This window comes from Hemitrygon akajei, chromosome 14 (assembly GCF_048418815.1).
Source record: "Hemitrygon akajei chromosome 14, sHemAka1.3, whole genome shotgun sequence".
In the NCBI taxonomy this organism is placed as follows: domain Eukaryota; kingdom Metazoa; phylum Chordata; class Chondrichthyes; order Myliobatiformes; family Dasyatidae; genus Hemitrygon; species Hemitrygon akajei.
This window is the reverse complement of record NC_133137.1, coordinates 106,253,555-106,273,290: the sequence shown is the minus strand read 5'-3', so window position 1 is coordinate 106,273,290 and position 19,736 is coordinate 106,253,555. Positions and strand designations below refer to the sequence as shown.

Genomic DNA, 19,736 nt, shown 5'->3' with positions numbered 1-19,736 from the left:
GCAAACTTAAAGCACACGGTATTGGGGGTATGGTATTGAGGTGGATAACGAATTGGTTGGCAGACAGGAAGCAAAGAGTGGGAGTAAACGGGACCTTTTCAGAATGGCAGGCAGTGACTAGTGGGGTACCGCAAGGCTCAGTGCTGGGACCCCAGTTGTTTACCATATATATTAATGATTTAGACGAGGGAATTAAATGCAGCATCTCCAAGTTTGCGGATGACACAAAGCTGGGCGGCGGTGTTAGCTGTGAGGAGGATGCTAAGAGGATGCAGGGTGACTTGGATAGGTTAGGTGAGTGGGCAAATTCATGGCAGATGCAATTTAATGTGGATAAATGTGAGGTTATCCACTTTGGTTGCAAGAACAGGAAAACAGATTATTATCTGAATGGTGGCCGATTAGGAAAAGGGGAGGTGCAACGAGACCTGGGTGTCATTAGACACCAGTCATTGAAGGTGGGCATGCAGGTACAGCAGACAGTGAAAAAGGCAAATGTTATGTTGGCATTCATAGCAAAAGGATTTGAGTACAGGAGCAGGGAGGTTCTACTGCAGTTGTACAAGGCCTTGGTGAGACCGCACCTAGAATATTGTGTGCAGTTTTGGTCCCCTAATCTGAGGAAAGACATTCTTGCCATAGAGGGAGTACAGAGAAGGTTCACCAGATTGATTCCTGGGATGGCGGGACTTTCATATGAAGAAAGACTGGATCGACTAGGCTTATACTCACTGGAATTTAGAAGATTGAGGGGGGATCTTATTGAAATGTACAAAATTCTAAAGGGATTGGACAGGCTAGATGCAGGAAGATTGTTTCCGATGTTGTGGAAGTCCAGAACGAGGGGTCACAGTTTAAGGATAATGGGGAAGCCTTTTCGGACCGAGATGAGGAAAAACTTCTTCACACAGAGAGTGGTGAATCTGTGGAATTCTCTGCCACAGGAAATAGTTGAGGCCGGTTCATTGGCTATATTTAAGAGGAAGTTAGATATGGCCCTTGTGGCTAAAGGGATCAGGGAGTATGGAGAGAAAGCAGGTACAGGGTTCTGAGTTGGATGATCAGCCATGATCATACTGAATGGCGGTGCAGGCTCGAAGGGCCGAATGGCCTACTCCTGCACCTATTTTCTATGTTTCTAAGCTGCAGCTCCAGTTCCTTAATACGTTCAATGGCCAGGGACAGAAAGTCTTTTACACTTACAGTCACAAAATTCAAGATAAATTCATGATTGTTTAAGGTCATTACCAGTACGCCAGTGTAAAGGAGAATTAAGTCATTGTTACTCTGGATCTGATGCAGCACAAAAATAAACATAATTAATAAGAAACAATAATAATAAAAGAACAATAAATATAAATACGCAAATAGGTTATAAACACAAATTGATTGAAAGTCCATAAAGTGATCCAAAAATCATAAAAATAATCCAATCACAAATCTAAGTATACTGTACAGAAAATCTTAGCGTGCTAAAGAAGAAATTGAATTCTTGCAAGAGCTCACGCAGCACAGGTGAGGTCCTGTTTTAATACAGCCAAGTGGATAAGCCTGAGAAATTAGGTTTAAACACAAACTCATATAAAATGAGGTAATATCAGAGCACACTTACTACCATTTTTGACTATTGTTGAAGAGAAAGAAAAAATAGACCATGAGGAAACGATTCACATAATCTTTTTTAAACTATGATGCCATTTTGTTTTGGGATGAAGCAGCAATGCATGATGAGGTTAACTGCCTCCTTCCCAAGTTGATCCCTACTTGATCGAACACCAAGTAGGGGAAAAAAAACAGAGTCAGAGTCTTTAACTCAGTAAAAGACTCAGTGATCAGTATGTCGATCACCCCCACACCTAGGATTCCTGTCCACAACCTATACTATCCCCTATCTCTGTGCACGTTAAGCAATGGCAGAATTTGATCATGGTAAAATACCAGATAACAAAAAGAGGCTCCAGGAAGGACAATATTAGAATCTCCACTTCAGATGCTTTGCTTAAAACTCTTTAACCAGTCTAGATTTGAGTGACTTGGAAGTTATTTCAAAACAGAATGGAACCTGGATACTTGATCCAAGCCAAGGAACTGTTCAGACTTGAAATGGCTTGGGGACAAAACTATAGGTTCTTAGAGTTAGATTGGACTAAATAAATACTCTACTGAAGTCTCCGTGATTCCAAAAGTGAACAAATGCAGAAATAAAAAATGTTAAAAGTACTTCCTAGACAGCAGACACACAAGAAATCCATTTTTTCTCTACAGAATAGAGCCTGACCTGCCAACATTTTCTCATGATGACTCTTTGCTTTAACAAGATGTGGTCAGTTAGCGATACAACTTGCAACAGGCCCTTCTGGCCCTATGAGCTACACAGCCTAGCAACCCTTGACCAATTATCCTATTCTGTACCTCTCAGGACTATGGGAGAACCCACAGAAAAGCCCTACAATCCAAAGGAAGCATGTAAAGACTCCTTGCAGAGAATGCCAGGATTGACCTCCCATCTCCAACATCCTGAGCTGTAATAGCATCATGCTAACCGATACACTCACACACTTTACTCTGTGATATGCTTCCTGAGGCAGTGAGGGAGGATTTGGCACCAAAGACACCCCATTATCGTGAAGTGGTCCCTCGGGGAGCATCGCTGCTGTCTGTGGGCACTTCTAGCCAATACTGAGAAGAACTGCTGCTGAAAGGTGTAGGCGTGTGACTAAAGACTCGGGAAGGCTATAGGGTGAACAGCTAATAAACTTGGCTGAAGGGGGAAGAAATGTACTTGCATGGAGAGAAAGTTTTATAAACTGACATAATACTGACTTAAAAGGGCATGTAGTGCATTCCAATATCGTCTTTGGCAACAGTCAAATTGGATTAGATAGGAAAAGCCCAATAGCTTGGATAGGGGTCAGGTTTGGATTTGCGATGATGTTTTTTTTCAATCCAAACAGACTTCTAACACTCATGAGATTTCACGCCCTTGCTGACTTCATATTATGCAAGCTCAAGTGTTGGAAACGTCACTCATTCGAGTCATAACCTGCACAGAATCAGCAACTCTCCCTATGTACTGACTTCATAGCCAGCTTCCACTCTTAATATTCAGCTCTCAAGCAAGTCTGAGCATGTTTCAGATTTCCAGTACTGAATGATTTCCTTCCTTTTAATCAGGTTCTCTTTCTTCAAATGTTCGACAAAAACAGGTTAGTCTACATTACAAGACGGGAAAGTTCTGGAAGTTCAGTGTAGATGTTCAAGCACCACTCTGTTATTTTACCATGCATCAGGGTGAATCGCATGAAAAGCAAACTGGGTGGCTGAGATGCATTAAAGCTATCCCTGAGCTGAGTTACTGAGAAGCTCAGCATTTCTGGGAAATATTGTGCCCTGACACTAAATGTGCAATAAGAAAGAACCTCGTCGATTTAATTCATTATCTAAATTTGCTCACAGTAGATATATGGGTCCAACTTGTCTCACAGCTCTTAATGGCTTTTTAAAAATACAAATCATCAATTTAACCTTTACAGGACAATTAGCTGCTAATTGCAAACAAGAGTTCAAAACGAACAGAATCCTCTTAACTAGTTTATGTCACCTGTCTCTCTCTCTTCCCCCTCAGTTCCCTTGATGTTGAAAATGCTGACAAGAATTACCCCTTAAAATCTTTTAAATCCAAGCATATAACCCCACTTGTGTACAAAGAAAGACATTGCAGTTTGTAGCACTGGCGATGCAAAGTCATACAATACACAGCATCTGGTCCAGATGGAATACCTGGCCGTGTGCTCAGGGTCTGGGCAGGGCAGTTGGCTGGGGTCATCACGGACATTTTCAATCTGTCCCTGGCTTAGGCAGTTGTCCCCACAAGCTTCAAGATCGCCATCATTGTGGCAGTGCCGAAGCATTCCACTGCCAAGGGCCTGAATAACTTCCACCCACTTGCACTCACCCCCATCATTGCAAAGTGCTTTGAGAGACTGGTTCTATCACATCTGAAATCCTGTCTGTCCACTACCCTGGACCCCCATCAATTTGTCTATTGCACCAACAGGTCAACACAGGATGTCATCTCCATGGCACTTCATTCTGCCCTGACCCATCTGGACAGCCCCAACTCTTACATCCAAGTGCTGTTCATTCACTTTAGTTCGGCATTCAATACTGTGACCCTCTCCAAGCTGATCGCCAAACTTCGCCAGCTTGGTATCAGCTCATCCCTCTGCAATTGGACCTTAGACTTTCTGACTAACAGACCCCAACCTGTTAAGGTTAGACAACCTCTCCTCCTCACTCACGCCCTGAACACCGGCATGCCTCAAGACTGTGTGCTGAGCCCTCTTCTGTACTCCCTTTTCACCTATGACTGCGTTCCTGTACATGGTTCTAACTCCATAATCAAGTTCGCAGACGACACCACGGTGGTTGGCCTGATCAGAGGGGATGACGAGATGGCCGACAGGGATGAGGTCCAGCACCTGGCCACGTCGTGTGCCGACAACAACTTGGCCCTTAACACCCAGAAGACCAAGGAGATCAATGTGGACTTCAGGCACGCTAGCAGCCACACTCACATCGCCATCTACATCAACGGAGCTGTAGTGGACAGTCTATCAAGCTTCAAATTCCTTGGTGTCCACATTTCTGAGGGTCTCACCTGGTCCCTGAACTCCCCCATCCTGATCAAAAAGGCGTAACAATGCCTTTATTTCCTGCGGAGCATCAAGAAAGCTCACCTCTGTCCCAGGATACTGACGGACTTTTACCGCTGTACCATTGAGAGCATACTCATCAAATGCATCTCAGTGTGGTACGGCAATTGTCCCATATCAGACTGCAAAGCACTCCAGCAAGTGGTGAAAACTGCCCAGTGGATTATTGGCACCCAATTGCCCACCATTGAGAATATCTACATAAACGCTGCCTGGGCAGGGCGAAAAGCATTATCAAGGATGCATCTCACTCTAACCATGGACTTTTTACTCTCCTTCCATCCGCTCCCACATCAGCAGGCACAGGAAGAGTTTCCTCCCTGAGGTTGTGACCCTGCTGCCTGCTGAACCTCACATCACAGCGCTAAGCAGTATTGTACCCACATTGTACTGTCTCAGTACTTTTATATTTGTGTGCTTTAGCACATGCTTTTTATTTACAGTTATTTTATAAACAACACTATTCTTTGCATTTCTGGTTAGATGCTAACTGCATTTCATTGGCTTTGTATCTGTACTCGGCACGACGACAATAAAGTTGAATCTAATCTAATCTACACATCAATGACAAATAATTTACTGACTATAAAATTTAATGGGATAGTCAAGGATGTAAAATGAACTTTGTATTTTGTGACATATCTGGCTTAACAGGCCCACTGAGCAGCTGCATCTACATCGCTCTCACCTCGTGACTTGCTTATGGAAGTCCGTCAGCTGCTTGTGTGTAACTGTGACAGCACCCCCTGCTGTCTCCTTAGGTAATGACTTGAGTGAGGCTTCTAACCATCTGCAAAATGTCTGGAGGAGGCAAAAATTGTTCAAAGTTTATGGAACTGTGTAAAAATACAGCAAAGTTATGGAGTGAATATGATTAATATATTTTCTAAATTTTAAGAGACAGGGAGGGTAGTTTAAGTTTAAAAAGATTCCCCAGGGTCCAGAGTGATAATGAACACCATTAACTTGGCAAACGCAAGTGCTATCCTAACCCTCTAAACCACTAACACATTGACAAGTGGAAAGGCTAAATGTTATTATTCTTTACAAACCCAGATACAGTACTTTAGTAATAATTTAAAAACTTTCCAGTGGGTGTGGAAAAAGCAAGATGGAGCCAAGTGGGGGGGGGGGGGGGGAGAGAGAAGGTGAAGGTGGAGACAGCTATCGGAAGGTGATGATCACAAATGCTAGAAACTGATAAGTAATGATGGTGATAACAAGAACCATAAAGGAGAGATAGGGTGTAAATGAAATCCCATTCTACTCTCAGTCATGATGCTGCTTCACCTGCTGAGTTCCGCTAGCAGCTTGGTTTTATTTCCTCGCTCCAGGTTGCGACAACTGTGATCTCAAGTATACATGCACTTCTAGTCTTTTGGCATAGTTTCTTGGAAGTATCATTAAACCAGATATGACTGATAACCTGGAAAGCTCCAAACACTTAGCAATGAATTGGGAAGAGTTTAATATTTAACTTGACTGGCCCAGCTCCTCCAGAATTACAAGACGATACATTTCTCATACCTCATATTCTGATGATACAAGGAGGCCATTGAGCCAACTTTCTCATCAGTCCTTTTCTCCAATTATATCCCTCACCCTGGCGTCCACAGACCCTTGCTTAAATAGTATTGGTCCATAGCATAAAAAAGGTTGGGAACCCCCACTCTAACACAATCACATACCCCATCAACTCTCCTGCTGCCTACCAACATAAGTGGCAATTTACAGTAGTCAACTAACTGCTACCAATTTTTTGTGTTCTAGAAGAAGACCAGAGCACTTGCAAGTATGTACAAACTCCACTAAGACAGTACCCCCAAGTCAGATTGAACCCAGGTTGTCAAAGCCGGGTGCTATATGACAAAACAGATATCTTAGTTGTGCTGAAGCCCGATTCTTCTTCCAATGCAAACACTTGAATTACAAATTTGTCCCTAAAACCATACCGAGGCCAGAAAATCCACTCCATTACCTAGTGAGTTGGAATGAAAAATCTCTTTGGCAGACCACATGTGTTCTGCTTGAAAAGCTGAACTGTCCAGTAGTAAACGGACAATTATGCAAAGCTACCCAATTTGGCAAGTACCTGCTTATGTGAAGAGAGCAGAGAAGCTAGATCATTCTCTAGTTTAGGTGGAAGGAGGAAGATGCTTAGTATCCAGGGATAGATTTACAGGAATTTTAAATGTTAGGAGAAAGTTTTTAAATTTAGTGAACTGCTCTGATTTGGAGTGCACTGTCTGCATAGATGGTGGAAGTAAATGCAATTTTAACTTGGAAAAAGAAACATGACAGGAGAAAATTTTAAAGTTGCCAAAATATAGGCAGGGAAAAGCCAAAAGTGAGACTAATTGTATGTTAGTAGTCAAACGGTTTCATTCTGTGCTGTAAATTCTGAGACAATGCAATCTTACTTGATGGTTACCCAAAGGGAGGGAAGAAGTTGCCCACCATCACCCACACCATGGCTGCCCTGTGCAACCCCTCCATTCCTATGTCAGTTTAATAGAGAGTGGAACCTTACCGCTCTGTCAATCTGCATTATTTCCCACATAACCTCCGCTAGATCTGGTAGGGTATATGGGGGCAGGCAGAAGCACACAGCTTGAAGAAGCTGATTGACCAGCTGCTGTCCGTGCTGGGCCAGCACTTGCTTGATCAAACCCTCTCGCAGTTCAAAATCATCCTCGTGCTGTGGAAACAGGACTGATTACTTTATTTTGTTCTGCCACCAAAGTGAGGTTATTATACAGCTGTGGTCGTATCTGCAAACTCTTAAAATTAGGAAATTTACTTCTGGGCGTGTATTCTATATTATAGAATCAGGTTTAATATCACCAGCATATGTCTTGAAATTTGTTAACTTTGCAGCAGCAGTACAATGCAATACATGACAATAGAGGAAAAAAAGCAGGAAATTAAAAGAATGTAGTGAGGTAGTGTTCATGGATTCAATCTCCATTCAGAAATCAGATGGCAGAGGGGAAGAAGCTGTTCCTGAATCGTTGAGTGTGTGCCTTCAGGCTTCTGTACCACCTCCCTGCTGGTAGCAAAGAGGAGAGGACATGTCCTGGGTGGTGGGGCATGATGGACACCACATTTCTGAGGAACGGCTCCTTGAAGATGGCCTGGATACTACAGAGGTTAGTGTTCATGATGGAACTGGCTAATGGCAAACAAATCTGGAGAAAGGGTCAACTAGTCAAGAACTAGTTCTGCGGACAATACCGTTTGGGTTTTATTAGATTTCTGTAAGATGAATGACTACTGTTGAGAGTGTGTGGTTTCAGTATCTTTTATGGATGAGGTTACCAGTTGCAAAGTTAGCATTAACCACCCCCCCCACCCCCCATTGTCCTTGAGAAGGTTGTTGCCAGCCACCTTTCTGAACCTCTATAGTCATTCAGTGAAGGTACTTCCACAGTGAAGTTGGCAAGGCCTCAGTGACAAAGAAGCAACAGCAATATATACCAGAGACAAGATGATGTATGACTTAGAAGAAACCTGCAGATAGTGGTACTTCCAATGTCCCTGCTATTCTTACTCTCCTTGGTGGTGGGGTTGTGAATTTGGGAGAACTAGTCTTTAAGAGAAAATGCTGTGCATTCAGTAGATGACATACACAGCAGCCATAGGTATACTAGTGGAGGAAGGAGCGAATACACTGGGAAATGTTTGTCTGGATACCAGAAAAATACTTTTTCAGCAACATCATGGGATCACTAACATTACATGAATAGACAATCAGTTACAACTTTATCATGTGATGGAGCTTCTGAGTGCAACCCAATTAATGTTCAGTCACTTAGAGTTTGTGAACTCAAACCAGTTGTGTTTCTGACTTACATCTTTAGCAACCCCTGTGTGGATAAGATCCCGCAAGAATTTCATGATACTGCAGTTAGCGTCCCGATGGTCAAGGATGACAGCTGCGATAGCACAGTTCAATATATGAATGATGATTTGACTTTGGAGGAGTGTAGTTGGACTCCGTTGAATAAACCTACATAGGAGAAAAATCAAAACAGAATAAAGAAGTACTTGAAATTAAGTAGTTTTGGACCTCAAATCATAAAGTTGGATTAAAGACACTGGAGAAGTTGCAAGGAGAAAAAAACTTTATAAGAATTAGATGGTATAATCATCAGAAAAGACAGTAGGTGGGGCACTTTTCCCTACGGAACCAAGGGATGTACTAGAAATGGTTACAGATATCAAAACAGAGTTTACTAGGGCAGGCATATTTATAAGGGGATCCTACAGTGTTAGTTGTGGGTCACACTAATACTAGGAAAAATATGACAGAATCACATAATAATTCACTTAAAAAAACTCAGGACAAAATACTTTGCTTAGGTCGTGATTAGAATCTGGAGTATTCAGGAAGTCAGAATAAATCGCACCGATGCATTTAAGGGGAAAGAGATACAAATTGGAACAGCTTCACCGGTTAATTCCACAACAGCCTATGTCATTAACAGAGGATGAATGCTGCAGCAAAACCTTGTAGAAGAGATACCTTCCTGGAAAAGGACAACAAACAAGGCAACTATGTAAACCCACTACAGTAGTGAAATAGATTCCTCAATGTACCTGGTTGCCAGGCGGAAAAGATCGTCCACTGTGTCTGGGTGATCCCGAAGGCCATTTGGTTGTTCAAGAAGCTGAAAAGTTGGCATACACAAGGCCTGTAAAGAAAGACATCCAGAAGAATGTAACTGCTCCCTGTGCGCCCACAGAGGGTAGATCAACACCGGAATTGCCATCTGCTTTATTGCTTTCAACCTCGAGATACTAAAGGATATCATCTCAGGGTTCCAATTTGCTCATTCACCCTTAATGCCACACACTTTCTATGAGTTTCAACAGACCATCTAACCATAGAACAACAACTCAGTCTAAACTATCCTTTTTAACACACCTTCTAGAGGGAAATCTGGATAGTAATTGCAGGTGGGAATGCCGGCCAATGTTTTCCAGTCTCTCACAAAATGATTTGACATCCAAACAAAAACAGCAGCTTTGCCAACCCCTCCACTTAGATCAGCTAACTCTGCACTGCCCGGAATTGGACCTGGTATTTTCAGGACTCCAGGTGCCAATATAACTGCAGGCATTGTGCCTTCAAGTTAATAATTTTCACTATAAAATCCAGCATCAAGTATTTACCTTCTAGAATGTCAGCTTTTATTTTGTTTGAGCATTCAGTGCTCATATCAGATTTCCTTCCTTACAAACATTACCAGGATGAGTGCAATGTCCAAGCACCACCACATGCCCTTGATTCACTTCCTTCCTGAATTTGTTCATACCACAGAAACTGTATGTAAGATGAGGGGAAGTTTGACAGAGGTATATAAAATTATAAAAATATAACTTATATAAAATTAGAATTTATAAAATTATAAACTTTAAATTATAATTTTAAAATTATAAATTTCAAATTAATAAAAAATATAAAAGCAATATAGAGATATATGAAGATATAAAATTATGATGGATATAGGTAGAGTGAATGCAAGCAGGCTTTTTCTACTGAGGCTAGGGGAGAAAAAACCCCAGAGCACATGGGTGAAGGGAGAAAAGTTTAAAGGGAACATTGGGGGGGGGCTTCTTCACACAGAGAATGGTGGGAATGTGGAATGAGCTGCCAGATGAAGTGGTAAATGCGGGCTCATTTTAACATTTAAGAAAAACTTGGATAGGTACATGGATGAGAGGTGTATGGAGGGATATGGGCCAGGTGCAGGTCAGTGGGACTAGGCAGAAAAATGGTTCGACACAGCCAAGAAGGGCCAAAAGGCCTGTTTCGGTGCTGTGATGTTCTATGGTTCTATGAGAAACTATTTCTTCTGGTATGAACTTCCAGCAAACTGACAGTCAGAGTGAAAGTAACACACGTACAAAATGCTGGAGGAACTCAGTAGGTCAGGCAGCATCAATGGAGAGGAATAGAGTTGACATTTCAAGCTGAGGCTCCTCATCAGGACCGAAAGGGGATTTTTCTGACTGCAACACATTCATTCAGCTGTGGTGATTTCAGCTCTCTACACCAAAAAGATATGTTTTTACTGGATGAACTCTAGCAGAGGAACAAAGCTGTGATACAACATGTTCCTGAAGTTGAGAGATGCGAATAACAGGGATCAAATCAAATATTAACAGTTGCATGATACTGAGGACACAGAGCGGTTTCACAGGTATGTATCTCTCTAGCTTAACCGTCAGTACTTGAAACTTGATGAGGAACCCAATGCTACAAAAGTTTAAACACCTACTCGCCTTTCAAAGGACAGTGCACAATACCAATAACATTATAGTGACTTGAACACCATATAATTGCTGAGGTTCATCAGGGCCAAAATCCAAAGAAAATTCCACACTAAGTCACACAAGCACATACCAGAACAGGTAACTGTGGTCAGAAAGGGACAGTTCAAGCAGTGCCAAATTGGAGGAAAGTTGTTGAAGGGAGGGGGGAAGAGGTCAGTTAAAAACACATTGCCAATGTTAGATGTGATGAAAATACAGTAAGTAGTACATGGTGCCCAGCCCAACTAACCATATTTATATCAAAAATCTAACACTTCCTGATGTTCTCAGCCAAATCTTTCATGGAGTCCAAACTCAGCAACAGAATTGTTTCTTACCTGCACCATGTCCAGTAATCCCTGCCGGCATCCTTCCTCCATTCCATATTCATCAACCAGAATACTGCCGAGGTAGAGAAAGCAAGAATGTGGGTGTACTCGATACACGTTCACCATCTACACAGGAAGGCAAAATTAGAAAATGTAAAGGATATGGTAACCAACACTGCTCTCACCACCACAGCCTGGAATACTCAATGGCCACTTTATTAGGTACACCTGCCCATTAATGCATACATCATACATTGCGTGGCAGAAACTCAATGCATTGAAGCATGCAGAAATGGTCAAGAGGTTCAGTTGTTGTTCAGACCAAACATCAAAATGGGGAAGAAATTTGATCTTTGGACTTTGACTATGGAATGACTGTTGGTGCCAGATAGGGTGGTTTAAGTATTTTGTATTATGCGGAAAGAAGCCTAATCTGTGGAGGTGATTGAGAGGTGACTTTACAAAAACATTAAACAACAGAAAGCACAGGAAAGCTAAATCTGGAAAGAGTGTTGCCTGCAGGCAATACTCTTCTGTACAGGTCTTTCAGATATCCAAATATTTCATTATGACATTATACAGAGAAAAAAAATAATAATGCTGCTTGGTAAACTTCACAATTGAGTTCTTGATCTTAATTAATTTATTTTTAATTAGGGATGTAGTGCAGAACAGGCCCTTACAGCCCTGTGATCCGTGCTGCCAGCAAACCACCAAGTTAACCTCAGCCAAATCCAGGGACAATTTACAAAGACCAATTAACCTACTAACCAGTACATCTTTGGACTGTGGGAGGAAACCAGAACACCTGGAGGAAATCCATGTGTTCATGGGCAGGACCTACTGACTCCTTATAGCTGACATCAGAATTGAACTCCAAACTCCTATACCCCAAGCTACAACAGCATCGTGCTAACTGCTACACTACCACAGCACCCAAATAATACTTTCATACACAGCTTTTCGGGTGATGTACACTGCAGCTTTAATATGATTAAAAGACAGTGATACAACTCCTGGCTAATGAAGAGAACTGTGACTCATGCATCAAAAAGCTTATCTCATTGAAATCCTTTATAGGTTGGAAAGGTAGGTGTAATATCACCCACAATCTATGTACAATTAAGAATACCTGGAACACTGAGAATGGTCTGGTCTGCCTCTCTTTTCTCAGTCAATGAGTCAAGCAGGCTAACATATTGTAAATTCCATTAAATCAAATCATATGAAAATATGTAAAAATGCATTGCTAATTTTGGTGCTGGCATTAATCATATGCCAAGTTCCATTCAACCAACTTTTCCAAGATGTTGCTTCTGTAGCACCTGGAAAAATAAATGCGCTGAAACTGAATTATTTAACGTTACACCATTACCCTCTGGTGGTAGAAAGAATATTGCAACAGAGCTGTATTTCCAGATATCAGAGATCATTAATGGAATGGAGTGTGTTCCTTTTCTGCAAATAGATCAATCTGAGTGAAGAACTGAAGAGCACCTTGGCTGGCTGAACATGATTTCAGGATCACGACTTAGGGACCCCAATACGCTAGCAGGTATTATCTTCTAAATTCCCTTCCAACACACAAGGTACGAAGAAGACAGTATCTATTTTCAGGCACACCAGGAAAGATAGTAAGTTTCTGGTGTGAAGAAATCATTTAATTTAATTTTGAAGTCAGTTATACCTTCTTCTGTTCTCCCCACGTGTGGCTACGTGCATACTAATACAGAATGAAGAAGAATATGCCAGTTCTTTTGAGTGGTAAATGACATCCTCCAGGAAGGCCAAAAGCTCTCAAGAAACTTGATGCCATCCAAAAAGAAGTCAGCTTGATTGACAGGCCGTCAACCACTCAAAGCATTCATTGCTACAGCACAAAGTGACTACAGTGCACACTCAGTAAAAGATGCACAGCAGCTACTTGCCAAGTTCCTCTCCACGTAACGTATTATCTTGTCTTGAAAAAAATGTCAGGTACCAATCTTACATTAGGATTATTGGGCTCAACATAGTAGGATATGATGTCTTTTTTATTAAGTGGAGACAAAATGTGGTAAAACTGACCTCAAAAAAAGAGATAAATTCATCACTCTAACATTTTACTGTCTTTCACCATGAGGATGTACACTGTGTCCAATCCATGGCTTATGTACCAACAGGGAACTGCAAAAGTGGTATGTGCCATCATACTAGAGTACCTCAATCAGGGCTTTTCATCATCACTATCCATTAGCACGTTCACCAGAAGCATAAACCATCAAAATCAAGCTACGCATGTACCCTACACTGAAATGCAAGAATTTTAAGATACTGACAAAAGCAAGCAAAACATAAACTTAAGAAACCAATCTCCCACTTAGCCACCTCCCCCGCCCATCAACATCACATTAGATTAGAAGTGTTCAAACCCACCCTACCTGAGTGACCAGAGGCTGAAGTAACGCTGCAGAGCCTTTCCCCACACAACGTACAGCAAATCGTAAACACCGGCAGCAGCGCTCCACAATCCGATTGTCCGCTTGGTGTTTGTTCAAAGTTTCAGATAAGACAGGCCAGATCTTTTTCAAAAAAAAAGAGGTGGTGGTGGGAAATACACTGTATTTACAGAATAAACAACAGAAAACCAAGAACATGGAATTTGCATTGCAGGTTGATCAGCATCAGAGAACCTTATAAACAAAAAAAAACAAATGGAGCGGGAATAGGCTACACTGTCTTTCAAGCCTGCTCTGCCATTAAGAACATAGCTGAGCTTCTCCTCAGCACCATTATCCAAAACTACAACCCTCGATTCCTTGAATAACCAGAATGTCTGAGCCTCCACAATTCCCTGGGGCTGAGAATGCCAAAGGTTCACCAACATCTGAGTGAAGAAATTTGTCCTCATCGGAGTTCTAAATGGCTTACCTTTATCTTTGAGTCCTCAGTCAAGGGAAATACCTTCTCTGCATCAGGTCTTTCAAGTCTGTCAATTTCACTGAACTCTCCTTACATTCTGTATTGCAGAATACAGTACCAGTCTATTCAATCTTTCCTCAAAAGACAACCTCGCCAGGCCTGGAACAAGTCTAAATCATCACCCTTATATTCTTATATTGATGGGCAATGAAGTCTGTCCTTGCCACAGACAGTCTTATACCTACGTGGACAGAAAATTACAAGTACAATGCTGAGATACATCCCAGGATGTACTAGGACACATCATCAGTGATGTAACCTGGGGTCATTAGGTGTTTCGAGTCTTTGAACATCAGACTCTGTCGCCCAGATGACCCAGCCAGCATTGATCAGGCCTTGACTTGTGACCCAGCAGCATTAGTCCACGGGTCACACTTCTTGATCCATAGCCGTCCGGAGACTCGCTCAGCAGCCTCTCTAACAGTCCTAATGGCTCTTTTCTTTGCAGTCCCCTTAATGCTAAGGAGAAAGCAGGTTCTGCACAGTGAGTAGCCAGCAAAACCTTTACACCCCACTTCTATAGACTCCCACTGGGCCCTGCACTCCTGTCTCTGGCTCTGCTCTATCATCTCCTGGTATTAAGCTTTCTTACACTCAAACACTTAACCACCTGCTTCGAGTTTGTGACCATGTCAGACCTCAGGGATGATGATGTGATGAACTCAAGGAACTTTAAATACGATGAAAAGGTTGGTTAAGAGATATTATGAAGGTGGAGTTGAAGGATATGACAAAAAGGAGTAAATGATAAACACGAGAAATTCTGCGGATGCCAGAGATCCATACTGAAGGAACTCGAGCAGATCAGGTGAGACCTGCTGAGATTCTCTAGAAGACTGAAAGACTGGATTGAGAGACAAGTTGAGAGAATCAAGTGAAATGATGAGCATGTTTAATGAAATGAATGCAGTTCACTCAGCCCAGTCCTTCCCAAACAAAACCAATGTCAGATGTTCTCCCCATGGACAAGGACTGAGGTAAGGGAAGGAGTCATGAATACCTAGTTGATCTGCAAAACCAGTGCTCATATTTTGCAGCTTCCTATTTGAAAGGCTCAGTTTCTTGTGAATACACCCAGCTGTCAGGAAAGCCCTCTTTTGTGAAAGAGCACAAAAATCATAGGAATTTGCTATCACTGCATTAAAAACAATACAGAATCCATTCTTGCAAAATACTGGGTGCAAGTTCACACTCAGGATTATTTACTTCACTCTGCCTTCTTATTGGCTTGGTGTGCAGAAAAAAAAATCAAAACATGCCAGGCTGCTGCAAAAACGGGATGACTGATGTCCATTAGGCAAGTAAATCCCTTGCCATTGTCCAAACCAGACTTAATAGCATACATGCCTTCCCTAGTCAGATCATTGGGAATAAAAGTTAAGTCATCTTGCAGCTGCATAAAGCTTTAGATACATATGCAGGTACACATGTACATTTAGGTACATATGCAGGATGCACAAAAGGTTTATCAGGATGTTGCCTGGGTTGGAGTAGATTAGCAATAAGAGGAGGTTAGACAAACTTGTGTGTGCTGGAGCACCAGAGGTCAAAGAACAATCTGATAGAAGTATATAAAATTTCAAGAGGCATAAGAGACACAGACGAGGAAATCTGCAGATGCTGGAAATTCAAGCAACACACACAAAATGCTGGTGGAACACAGCAGGCCAGGCAGCATCTATAGGGAGAAACACTGTCGACGTTTTGGGCCGAGACCCTTTGCCAGGACTAACTGAAAGGAAAGACAGTAAGAGATTTGAAAGTAGGAGGGGGAGGGGAAGATCCATAATGATAGAAGACCAGAGGGGGTGGGGTGAAGCTGACAGCTGGAAAGGTGATTGGCAAAAGGGATACAGAGCTAGAGAAGGGAAAGGATCATGGGACGGGAGGCCTAGGGAGAAAGAAAAGGGGAGGGGAGCACCAGAGGGAGATGGAGAACATGCAGAGTGATGGGCAGAGAGAGAAAGAAAAAAAGGGGGGGAAAACAAAAACTAAATATATCAGCGATGGGGTAAGAAGGGGAGGAGGGGCATTAACAGAAGTTAGAGAAGTCAACGTTCATGCCATCAGGTTGGAGGCTACTGAGCCGGTATATAAGGTGTTGTTCCTCCAACCTGAGTGTGGCTTCATCTTGACAGTAGAGGAGGCCATGGATAGACATATCAGAATGGGAATGGGACGTGGAATTAAAATGTGTGGCCACTGGGAGATCCTGCTTTCTCCGGCGGACAGAGCATAGATGTTCAGCGAAACGGTCTCCCAGTCTGTGTCGCGTCTCACCAATATACAAAAGGCCACACTGGGAGTACCGGACGCAGTATATCACACCAGCCGACTCACAGGTGAAGTGTCGCCTCACCTGGAAGGACTATCTGGAGCCCTGAATGGTGGTGAGGGAGGAAGTGTAAGGGCAGGTGTAGCACTTGTTCCACTTACTAGGATAAGTGCCAGGAGGGAGATCGGTGGGAAGGGATGGGGGGGGGACGAGTGGACAAGGGAGTCGCCTAGGGAGCGATCCCTGCAGAAAGCAGAAAGGGGGGGGGGGGGGGGAAGGGAAAGATGTGCTTGGTAGTGGGATCCCGTTGGAGGTGGGGGAAGTTACGGAGAATTATACGTTGGATCCGGAGGCTGGTGGGGTGGTAGGTGAGGACAAGGAGGACCCTATCCCGAGTTGGGTGGTGGGAGGATGGGGTGAGGGCAGATGTGCAGGAAATGGGAGAGATGCGTTTGAGAACAGAGTTGATGGTGGAAGAAGGGAAGCCCCTTTGTTTAAAAAAGGAAGACATCTCCTTCGTCCTGGAATGAAAAGCCTCATCCTGAGAGCAGATGTCGCGGAGACGGAGGAATTGTGAGAAGGGGATAGCATTTTTGCAAGAGAGAGGGTGGGAAGAGGAATAGTCCAGGTAGCTGTGAGAGTCTGTAGGCTTATAGTAGATATCAGTAGATAGGCCGTCTCTAGAGATGGAGACAGAAAGATCAAGAAAGGGGAGGGAGGTGTCAGAAATAGACCAGGTAAATTTGAGGGCAGGGTGAAAGTTGGAGGCAAAGTTAATAAAGTCAACGAGCTCAGCATGCGTGCAGGAGGCAGCGCCAATGCAGTCGTCGATGTAGCGAAGGGAAAGAGGGAGGTGGATACCCGTATAGGCTTGGAACATGGACTGTTCCACAAAGCCAACAAAAAGGCAGGCATAACTGGGACCCATGCGGGTGCCCATGGCTACACCTTTGGTTTGGAGGAAGTGGGAAGAGCTAAAGGAAAAATTATTGAGAGTAAGGATTAATTCCGCTAGACGGAGGAGAGTGGTAGTAGAGGGGAACTGGTTAGGTCTGGAATCCAAAAAGAAGCGGAGAGCTTTGAGACAGAGTCTTTTTTACATAGATAGTCAAGGGCCTAATTGTGAGGTGAGAGAGGGAGAGGGAAAATTCAAAGGAAATGTACAAGGAAACTGTGTTTCTGTGTGTGTCTGTCTGTTTGTGAGTAACATTTTTTTTATATATAAGCATAGCGAGTGGCAAGTGCCTGGAACAGGGAGGTGGTGGACACAGATACAATAGTGATAGTTTAAGAGGCATTCAGACAGATACGTAAGTGGGGAACAGACTATCTACAGGCAGATGGATTAGTTTAAATTGGCATCATGGTAGGACAAAGGGCTTGTCGCTGCACTGTACTCTTCTATAATTCTAATACATGGTGTATGTTTAAACAAGAAATCCTGAGTACATACAACAAAATATGTGGCCTAGATGTCATTAAAAGAACTCAAGAGTTAAATGTATTAATTATCCTGTTCTCGTGAATTATACATATTTATCCCATTGCAATACCTGAATGGCTGAACCCAAGGATCTGTAATGCTCAAGTGAACTAATTACATGTACATTCAGTATCTGATCAAATGCCTGATTGCTGGGGCATTGCTTCTTTTACTCAAATACAGATTTAAACTTGAGAGAGAAGCAAAATGTTGCTTTATCAAGTAAAAACACCAACCGTTGTTCTGTGAATATGTCAATCTGTGCAAGAAGTAGTCTTCAAATCAATGCCTCAAAGAGAAACGTGTAGTGTGAGTGTTAACTGACCAGGATCTGACAGCTCCCCTATCCACTTGAATCAGTAATCAGGCAGTCAAGCAAGAGCTTTGGTTCAGTTTCTTATCAATGGGAAGGAACTTCAACTGTGTGGCTCTCCCTCTTGGAGAAGTGTTTTAATCTGTGACTCAGCTGAACAGCAAGAAAACTGCAGGGTTAGTTCAGATTAATTTAATTAAATCTAATAAAAACACTTTCTGGAAAATAGTGGATCAAACAAAATTTGTTAGTGTGAACAACCTCAGCTCATTACTGACCCAGGAGAAAAGCCTGAACTTTTTTTTCTGCCTGTAGAACTCCAGGTGTCAACTGGCTGGTGAACTCCCACTTGACAGCAGGGTGACACAGGCCAGGAAAAACACAGCCACTTAAGCAAGTCTCCTATTTAGCTCATTATTATCATATCTGTCAAAAACACAAATGATTTATCATCACTTTTGAATAATGAAAAATTAAAGGTTAAAAACTTGTTAAAAATAAAAAAAAATCTACCTAAACTGTCCAAAAGTAAGTTCCCTGGTACTTACTCTATTTCTTTGTATGCAAGTAAATGGAATTTCTGACAATACCAAATCTAAACAAACAAGGGATGCCACCCAGGTAAATCACAACAACTCTGTATTCCCACACTGAGTTTCAGATCACAATTCCATGTGGAAAATCATTAACAGGTGAGACCATTCAGTTTGGGATTTCCATATGCAACTATGGGTCTAACAGTTGATTGTCCTTATAAGGATAACACATTTCTCTGCTGTATCTACTTCTGTGAGTTGGCATTTATTGAAACCAAGCAAAAGTAAATGCATCAATAGTTCTCTGCATAAGAGCAAATGAAATAGAATAGAAAACATAAGGTCACATTCATTGGAAAACTTGAGCCACTAGTATCACAGAGATCATTGGGTGTGGCGTGAGGATAAACATAAGAAACAATGCCAAAAGTGTTTCATTTTGTCTCTCTAGCTCACTCTACCATTCAATAAGAAACTAGATGACCTTTCTTGCACTTATTCCATATCACCCATTTCTTTATATTCACAGCCTTCTTCAGTAGAGACTTTCAAAAATTTAGCACTGACAACTGAAGAAATTATTTCCTCTTTTCTGAACAGACTAGTCTTTAGTAAAATATAGTTTCACATACCTCAGGCAAGGTAAGCATCAATTCAGCACTAACTGCAACCTATACCTTTCAATGGGATCGTCTCTCATTCTTCCAACCTCAAGAAAGTATAGACTTAGTATGTTGAATCTCGTGCAGCAAAATCTGCCATATCAAGTATCAGTGCAATCCCTCTAATGCAAGAATAGCATTCCT

The 19,736-nt window shown here is 42.3% G+C and overlaps 1 protein-coding gene across 1 annotated transcript in view; it reads right to left on the bottom strand.

Annotated features, from left to right (window-relative positions):
- Nucleotides 1-19,736, bottom strand: part of tnpo3 (transportin 3) — a 70,265-nt gene that overhangs the window by 14,364 nt on the left and 36,165 nt on the right. Inside the window, exons 16-21 of the mRNA XM_073066882.1 lie at nt 13,783-13,923; nt 11,372-11,488; nt 9,315-9,409; nt 8,568-8,724; nt 7,246-7,413; nt 5,404-5,516 (exon numbers count right to left, since the gene is read on the bottom strand). Coding sequence (XP_072922983.1) covers nt 5,404-5,516; nt 7,246-7,413; nt 8,568-8,724; nt 9,315-9,409; nt 11,372-11,488; nt 13,783-13,923 — 791 coding nt within the window. The remainder of the gene's footprint in view (nt 1-5,403; nt 5,517-7,245; nt 7,414-8,567; nt 8,725-9,314; nt 9,410-11,371; nt 11,489-13,782; nt 13,924-19,736) is intronic.